Source organism: Aricia agestis, chromosome Z (genome assembly GCF_905147365.1).
Source record: "Aricia agestis chromosome Z, ilAriAges1.1, whole genome shotgun sequence".
Classification (NCBI taxonomy): domain Eukaryota; kingdom Metazoa; phylum Arthropoda; class Insecta; order Lepidoptera; family Lycaenidae; genus Aricia; species Aricia agestis.
Window position 1 is genome coordinate 9,567,021 of NC_056428.1, and position 9,963 is coordinate 9,576,983.

Genomic DNA, 9,963 nt, shown 5'->3' on the forward strand with positions numbered 1-9,963 from the left:
GGTTTTTTGTAATTTAAATAGATACGTCTTAGATAATATGAGGGAAGGAGTGACATGAATCACTTACCTCTTTTCTTATGCCACAAATCTTCATAAAATAAACATGACATCAAAAGTTAATCGAGCGCCTGTCGTCTCAATATCGACTACTTGACTTGTGATCTCGTCGGTATTTGCTCGAGTCGTTTAGCCAGGCGTCGACTTAAGTCGCTGGCCGAGCGAAGGCGGCGGCGCGGGGAGGGCGCGGAGGTCCGACGGAGGCTCCGACTGCGCGGGCGCACTCAGTTGTTGCGTGCGCCGCGCCGCGTCTACAGTTCACACACAAATCCGTGACAATAAATTCGTTTGGAGAAGTACACCTCGGGCGCTCGCGCTCGGCTCGCATATGCCTGCCAACATTTATGCGCCTTCTGGACGCCGTTAGAATGAAGTGCCACTATCGCTGCATCTGGAACAAGGAAATAGTGTTCAACTCACAGAAGCTCGTCAAGAGACGTTAGATTTTCGGTGCGCCCCGTCCCGAACTCCCCCACGACTCCGGCCCGCACCGAGGACCCCCTGCCCGTTTACTCGTGATTTAAGTACTGTAATCGCTAGCAGTAAGAATACTTGGAAGATTCAAACGTCATGGCGCTCTCTCAGCTGTACGCCGCTGGTACGTTGTTTCGTCGAAACTGTGTCAATGTTAGATGAATTCGTTGTATGTTTATCCCTTAAAGACCTCAATCGATCGGCGCGAGGTCTCGCTCCAGTTTCGCGGGGGATCGGACTCCGATGACGTTTGATACGAATTTAATTATTATCGCTTATCGCTGCATTTTCGATATCGAATGCTTTCGCTTGGCGTGGAGCGCTGGGAATTCGAAAGGGACGTTGTCGGCTGCGCAACAAAACTTGTTTACATTTTCAACAAGAATGGTTTGGAAATAATTATATTATATTACCCCAGAATATGCGATAATTGGATCGGTTATTGGACGGGTCTGTAGATCATGAATGATAACCGCCGTTCGATATAAGGCTAAATGAAATTATTGTTTTGCATACACAATTACACATTGCACGATCGTGCTATTGAAGTACCTATCAAATTAACATTTTAGAACCTAATTCCTCAGTTACACGTAATTTGTTCGGTTATCGGTTACGTTATAGTTACCAAACAGTCGCACGTCAACGTGCTACGAGATTTTTTTATGTTAATTCATAACTGAAAGTCTATTTTTACTTTTACCGGTTAGTGTCATTGTACTCGCAACCTTCAATTAATGAGATACGTTAAGTCTACATAATGATAGAAAAGTGACTGTTTGTCTGTACATTGCCATTAGCATAGTATGTAAATAGTTTAGATGTTTCACAAGGGTTGTATGGACCATACTTACCTAATGGGATACGCTAGGTCTATAAATGTTAGAGAAGTTTCTGTTTGTACATCGACATTAGTATGCTGTGTAAATAGAAAACTATTAGGGCAGGCATTGTACGGGCGACTTACCATGCTTACCTGGAGGTAATTGTGGTAATAACTTACCATGAAGCTTACCGCTTGTCAGCGATAAAGTGATAAAAGCTTTTTCCGTGCAACAAGTAATTAATGAGAAATTCCATGCCGGTGCGCCATGATTGACAAACCAGTCCGCGCACACGGCGACCTCGGAGCGCCCAATAAATAAAGGCGCTTATTGCTCCGTTTGTTTCCATTCTACGCTCGATACTGATAACACAAAGGGCTCGTGGCGCTTTTCCTATATACTGATAAAGTTGTTTATACTTTGTTTCATACATAGTATAAAACAAAGTCGCTTCCTGCTATCTGAATAATACATAATATAATATACTTAGATCATTAAAACTATGCAACAGATTTTGATGCTTGTTTTCTCTAAAACATGCGATTATGGAGCGATTCAAGAAGGGGTGATTATGTATAGAACATGTAAAATATATAAAGTATACGGCAAAACAACATTTGCCGGGTCAGCTAGTATTCTATAAATCGTAATTGATTGAAGTATCTATATTTATAATATTATAATATTATTAATTATTATGTTGTTGCCGCGTTAACTACGTACAAGCGTTTTTCAATCTTATGACGTAGTGCGTAGGAGTTAATTACGAGCCAATGCATTCGATTGTCCAATTTTTTTTAAAAGTGCATAGATTGTATACCGATTACCGAGCCACAAAAACATTGGCCTTCACCTAAATGTGCAACAATGCGCAGACAAAAGAAATGTCTCGAGTGTTTTTCAGATCTATTTTCTTAAATGTGCCTGCGATAATGCATTCACACTAAACCGTCGATTTTCCTCATCGTGCTCCCACACCGAGTGCAGGAAATATACCAGTTATGATAATTGTTGTCCACCGTATGTGTAAATAGGGCAATAAATAAAATTATAAATGTCCATTTCATTATAATAAATATCGGTTCAGAGTTGCATTCCTAGAACGTGTGATAAGAGTACCTAGTCACAGTTCACGGCGATATCGGTTCAATATTTGAAAGTGATTACTGTAATATAATTTAGATAACGAAGGAAACGCTGTGCCCTTATGAAATAATAACGGCTAACTACCTGAGCAATTAATATAACTTCCAATCGAGTTAATCTTTAAGTTGATACGTATTAATTGAGTTAGTTATAAGTTGTAACTACTTTGTCAGCTTCATATTGTATCCCAAACATGCATTTTTTTTAATAAAAAATATTTGTCCATTGGCTTAACCAATTGACAAATAAATTTTTTATGTGCTGGACCTGTCCACGGATAACAATTATTATCCCCTATAGAGCGGTGCCTTCGTATGATTTTTTGGCTATGTTATGCTCTATCCAAAAGTAGTCTTTTGGATATATCGTAGAGCATTATAATATATTATATAACGATAGAAGATCTGTACCATATAGTTAGCTATAGTTCAAAATCTCGACAAAAAAATCATAACGGTATGTTTCGTATCATACATGGGCGTACCCAGGGCGGGGCGGCTGCCCCCCATCCCCCTGGAAGATAAAATAAACGTAAATTTTCCTTGCAAGTGGGAATTAAAAAGTATATTTTCTGTTATATATTTTCAGTCAGATTATATTAAAATTCAATTTATTATTATAATTATCAGTTATAATTTCATGTAATAAAAGTATTAAACTAATATCCTATACTTTCTAAATTCAATTTTCATGATGTTTTGTTTCAATATACCAGACCGCCTTATTATCTTCTCGAAACAGGTATGCTTAGCTGAAATCCTGGGTAGGTACGCCCTTAGTATCATATTATAAATTATGTACCTAAAAGTCTTATGTACCAAATGTCTTGTCTTATGTCTAAAATTATGTACCTTAAAAAAATATCAGGTCACCTCCAGTTATTGACAGCTCCGGTCAGAATTATCGTGTTGACAGCGCGGGGTCGCGACCTCTCAGATTGTGCCGCGCTATCGCGGGTCGGCAGGTCGATGTGCTGTCGTCAACTCGCGTGCTAGAAAATCCCCGTATGGAGGAAAGTGCACTCAATCAATCTTCGAAGCTGATGATCTTATAGGTAGCAGTTTGGATAAACACAGGAGAAGAGAACATACTTCCAGATTCAGGAGTTGCTAGAGATACATAGTTCTGAATCGGTTGGTCTAAATATATCTATTTGTCAAGAATTCATTTTGAACTAAAATTCAAATGTAATTTAATCTGGTCAAATTATATTATACAAAAGTTGGATAACTGTAAGACAATGAGGATGAGAGAGAATTATCAGTTATTCTACTAAAGTAATATCATATTTAAGGATACGCTGACTGATTTAAGGATATGCTGACAGGATATTTTCAGCAGTAAGATAGTTAGCATATTAAAATTTCTATGTAATTCACGGAACCACAAATAATCGTGTGGATTTTTCGCGCTTGTCGTTTTTGAGTTCTACGTCCTGCCGTGAAAAATGCTGCCATGCAGAATCAAAGAGCAGTTAGTTACAGCTGATACAAAATAAACACAAGATAACATTTTGCACCTCAAATACAATGTAGAGAAAATAACGGTAAAAGTGGAACAATTACAAAGACTAGAGATCGCCCAATGGTCGAAATTCGACCTTAGTTTCAATGACATTAGGACTACTATCTAAGATATTTTGTAAAAAATATTGACTTTATCATTTTTTTTCAACTCTTGTCTCTGGGACTTAGCTGATCTCAGACTGGCCGTGTAAGCATTGTCTAATAGTATCTTAGATTCAATAAAAAAAAAACTAAAATCCATTTTCAATTTGTCAATTTGTTGTCAACAGACTTCAACCATAAATAAAAAATTATAATTCGTATAATTCGTATGTATAGGCTTGTCACTCAAAAGTCTGTCATTTCTCATGTGTTTGTGTTATAGTGTGTGTAATGATTTATTTGTTAAAAAAATTTATGATAAAAGCATAATTTCAAAATAATATTAGTTCGATGCACTCCTTCACCATATAAACTATAACTGTGCGAAATTTCATGCACCTACGTTTCCCCATTTTTCGTAAAAAGGGTTACAAAGTTTTTCGTCCGCGTATTAATATTATGATGATGATGATAACTTCACGAATTCAATAATAGCAATCAATCAAAATTTTAAATTTTCCAATTTAGAACGAATGAAAATTGAACGTTGCATCGTCAACGCACATTTCAACCATAAATTTTTTACGTCTGTGCATAAACCTATAAATTATTTATATTAAGTCTATGATTTCAACAATCACCGCTTATTTCTTTAACTTTCAAATAAGTTATTATATTTTAGTAAATCATCTTTTTAACTACACGTTTAATTATAAATAGCGATAGTATCAAAATGCTGCGTGAAATAATGGTTGTTTTCCCGCAGTAAAATGATTCTATCTTAGTAGTACAATAGATTTATGAAGTTTTTTTTTTATGCAAATCATAAAAAAAATTCGGCCGGGTCATAGCCGCTTGCGCCTATCGCAAATCGGCATAAAGTTGCCATAGTACGTCATACAAAATATTTTTTATTTTCAAAAAATAACATGCATGATTCGATAGTACTACTATAGGGAAATCGTTATGCTGCGGGAAAACAACCACTAAAATTTCATGTTGTATAACGATGCTATGCAAAGGAAATCCTTTTAAATTACTAGTTAAGAAGCTAATTTGGTATGCTCTTTGCTATCGCAAATTTTCATTACAGTCATGGCAAGGAATGGTAGACTTGGCTCTATATTTTGAGCCCTCTGGGTTGAGAAAACCCATTAATTAATTAAGTCTGCAAGTTTACGGTAGGAAGTAGGTACATATTAGGCAAATAGTCCCACTATTATAATTTACGAGAAAGTTTGTCTGGATGGATGAAGCGTGTATAAAATTTTTTACCCTTCAGGACAAAAACGCCAAACCAGATTGGACTGACAGACATTGTGAAGGTTCTTTTACGTATTATAAGCTATTTTTGTCCCGAAAATACAGTTTATATACTATAGTCTGTCATAAAGTGGCATTTTAATTGAATTTTTCGGAACGAAAAAAGATCGGAACGGCACCTTAGGTTTATTTCCACAGTTTGTCCATACTTTCGCATTTCCGCTGGTCGCCGTGCTAGCACTACAGGCATAAAGTTGGCGTGGTAAACATTGTATAGGGCGCGGCGAGCTGCGCGGGGCGCCGGTTGGTAATACAATTTCATTTGTTTGTGTCGATCTGTTCAATAGTTTCTCAATCACGGCCAATTGATAACGCGTCGCACCAATGTATCCCAATTGTTGACTAACGACTACGCAACTCTTGGGTTTCTCAAAACTTTTTCGAACGCCCTTATCTCTTCGCGCCAGAGGCACGTTCCAAGAACTGCTTTGAATTCAATGTATTTTTTTTCACAGCCATATTAAAAAAATGTTATAATTACTGGAAATAGCGTTTATTTTCTTCGGCTTTTAATTCTCTTTACCACAATAGAGCAAAAGATAAGTGAAATAAATGTTGAGCCTATCTCAACATTTATTTCACTTATTTAAATTTTATTGTAAATTATTAAAGTACAAATAAATAAGTATTTCGTGTATATTTCGAGTGCCTATGTATTATGCATCGAGTATATATATCGAGCAAAAAATAGCAAAAAAAATCATGTTTGTTGTATGGGAGCCCCCTTCAATATTTAATTTATTTTGTTTTTATTATTTGTTGTTATATCGGCAACAGATATTATACATAATCTGAAAATTTCAGAAGTCTAGCTATAGTGGTTCTTGAGTTACAGCCTGGAGACACACAGACAGACAGACATACAGACGGACAGACATCGAAGTCTTAGTAATAGGGTCCCGTTTTTACCCTTTGGGCACGGACCCCTAACCATTTATGAGCATGATAATAATATTTTTGATACAATTATCAGCTTTGTAAATTTGTAGACGTAAAGAAGACGGAAGTATTAAGTAGTAAGTACATTGCTCTATTTAATAAACTTCTGGTAATGCGGTTTTTAGATCGCATACAATTGCGATGTCAAAGATGTCTAGGGTCATAGGCCATAGCGAATGAGACAAAGCACAGTTTCTATTTCATTTGTCAGCGCCATTATTTCGATAGTGGGACCACGTCAGATATTGTCAGGTCAGGGATTTATCATAAAATGACTTATTTATTGACTGACGTCCACAATTTAATGTAAACAAAATACATAAAGGCACTTGCAAGAGCCTATAAGTGTTGTAAACAAAGCAATATCTATAGTTGAACACCAACCCCCTTACTAATAGACTCATAATATATTTTATGGGCTTTATTTATGTGAAAACGATCACTAAGTAATTCCTGAAGTACCTAGTCATTAAAATATAGACCTATGAGTAATGACACATATACATAGAGAACAACAACATTTGCCCCCTTACTAATAAACATTGTATAAGCTTTGAATAGTTATACAGTGTTTTGTCTTCTTTAATCCAATTAATAATGTCACTTGTGTGACAGGAACAAAACACTGTTTAACTATTCAAAGCTTATACAATGTTTATTAGTAAGGGGGCAAATGTTGTTGTTCTCTATGTATATGTGTCATTACTCATAGGTCTATATTTTAATGACTAGGTACTTCAGGAATTACTTAGTGATCGTTTTCACATAAGTAAAGCCCATAAAATATATTATGAGTCTACATTAAAATACTACATCATTAAATGTCTATAAATGCGCCCCTTTATAACTCTTGTTAATCGTTTGAGGTTTGGAAAAATTTCCACCGTTTCACGAGAAGGCGTGAAAAGTATCTATTTTTCCCGATTCAGATCATTGCGATCCGGCGGCCATTGTATGATAATAGTATCTCAGTACAGGGCCGCGGCATAATCAGCAATCACCTCAATACAACAATGTAAAAAACTGATATTGTATTAATTAACTATAATAGTGGATGCGTGCGACATGAGAGGGCGGATTTGTATTTGTATAAAAGGTACAAAAATAAGTAATTAAGTCTCGCTTAGTTATTATCACACCTTTTGTTGTAATAATAGTCTTCTTTTCTCAATACCCTAATTATGCGCGTGGGAAGTACATAACGTTTTATTTCATCATCAAGCCCGAGGAAAAACCCTTAATTTTCATAATTTAAATATTACCAATATTCATGTAAACAAATGCGATATTTATATATTTAATAATTATATAATTAAAGTACAATTAGAAACTAACACCTTTATTGTACACAAAAAGTTATAAAACTTTTGTAAGTGAACTATTATATCGCAGTAGAAAAACTTTGTCGAGGTCAGACGTATTGTTACAAACTGTAAAGTAATAGTTTCCTTGTGAAGTTTCCTAAATACTTCGACTGAGGTGTTTTATTTCAAGCAAGTTTGGTCGAAAATGAGCAAACTACTATAAAATAACTCTGCAACGTCTCGTGCACTCTCGATTCAGAAATCTTTTTATATTTTATATCTAAATATCTACAACAAAAAATACATCAAATTATGTTTTTCTACCTACCACCTACACACCTACATTACATAATTATCGCGCACGTTAGCTAAATAAGCAGATGGACCAAATACACATGAAATTGTAGAGTTTTCAGTTGAAATCATCGTAACACCTGATGTTTAATTAGTGCAAAATTAAATATTTAACTTGGCAACCGACTTATTTTTACCATTTACTTACTGTCAGAAATGCGAGATAGGAGGTTTAGCAATTTTGATAAAGTGCTGCTAATTATATAATATTATGTCATCACCGCAATTGTTTATGTATTTACAAAGTTTATAATTGTGTAATCAAAACTCGTGTAATGAACCGAACATCGAGGAAACATTTGGTCTAGAAATTAGAAAATTATTATGACTTTTATGAAAAGAATTTTGCTTTCTGTGAAACCAAATCAAAGCTTTGAAGCCACTTTGAAGCTAATACGTATCAAACAAAATCAATCATAAATGCATCATGTATGTTCCAATAAGAACAACACAACTGAAATTGAAACCTGTTCCATATATAAAAAAAATAAAAAAACTTATTATTTTTATTCTCTTTTCAGAAAATGTGCTGCCAAACTGGTTCGAGGAGAAAACCGAGCTTTCGTTCTTCGAGAGCATCCCGCACATCCCGGGCGCGGAGGCCGAGGTGCCCCTCGCGGGCCCCGGCGGCCCCATCCCCGTCGGGCCGGTGGGCCCCTACGCCGCGCAGATCGTGCCCCAGCCCACCGAGGAGCTGCTGCGCGAGTTCGAGACCGTGTACGGCGTGGTGAAGCTCACCCACCTCACGCCGCCGCAGTCCCCGCCCGGGCCAGCCACGCAGCTGCTGCTCAGCTACGCGCAGCAGGCGCAGGCGCCCCCCGCCGACCAGTGGCCCGTCGGCCTGCCCGCCGCGCCGCCAGTCGACTACGACGAATCCCAGGCCCTGGAGGAGCTGGTCCGGAACCGCGCCGCTCAACTCGCCTCCCCGCACCCGTCGCCCCGCAGCTCTTCCCCCTCTCCCCGCTCGTCGCCCTCCTCCTCGCCGCGCTCGTCCACCGACGAGGAGTGGGGCGCCCCCTCCCGCCCGAAGCCCTACTCGCGCGCCCCCGACGACCGCCGCTCCCGTAAGAAGGAGCAGAACAAGAACGCCGCCACGCGCTACCGCCAGAAGAAGAAGGCGGAGATCGAGGTGCTGCTGACGGAGGAGCAGGCGCTGTGCCGCCGCCACGCCGAGCTCGGCGACAAGTGCGCCGACCTGCAGCGCGAGATCCGCTACCTGAAGGGCCTCATGCGCGACCTGTTCAAGACCAAGGGCCTCATAAAATAGACGGACCGCGCGCCCCGCCGAGCGCGCCGCTCCAGCGATACGTCCGCCACTGCGTCGACGCGCGGTCCCGTGAATCTATCTAGAGAATCTTAGGGAGTAACTTCCACGATTTTCGTCGTAAGCTAAGCTAAGGTTTAAGTTGTACTCCTAAGTCGTATTGTTTGCATCTTAACCCCGGTCTCTTGTCGAGCAGCATGTCACAGTAGTCGAGGGGACCGTCATTCCGTAATAATGCCCCGCAACACCCCGTAACACCAGGGTGGCGCTTTTATCTTCATCGTTTAATCTTCTTAGAGTATAGGTTGCATTCGTTGTATAGAATCATGAACGCCCCAAATTACGATCAGCACTTGTATTAAGTTTATCAAATATTTTATATTTTAACATGTATTTGTTTTACACTGTTCTGTTTTATACAATAAAGGAATGCGACGGCGGAAATATTGTTTTACTTCTACCTGACACTCATCAATTAAACAATAATTATGTATAAAATCTGGGTAAATTACAAGTTAAGTATTAATAAATAAATCAGCCTGCAATACATACTAAAGTGGTTCAAGTATTTATTTTGTTTACGTTCATGAAGGACAACCAGCAAAGCGCATTCCCAAACGCGCTGGGCTCAGAAACAAAGATTAAGACGAGAGATTGTACGACCTCCTGGC

General features: G+C 38.4%; 1 protein-coding gene across 1 annotated transcript in view; it reads left to right on the top strand.

The window, feature by feature from the left end:
- LOC121738584 (activating transcription factor of chaperone) overlaps positions 1-9,736 on the top strand; it is a 53,916-nt gene extending 44,180 nt beyond the window's left edge. The window contains exon 5 of the mRNA XM_042130744.1: positions 8,550-9,736. Coding sequence (XP_041986678.1) covers positions 8,550-9,295 — 746 coding nt within the window. The 3' untranslated portion in view covers positions 9,296-9,736. The remainder of the gene's footprint in view (positions 1-8,549) is intronic.
- Positions 9,737-9,963: the final 227 nt, after the last annotated feature.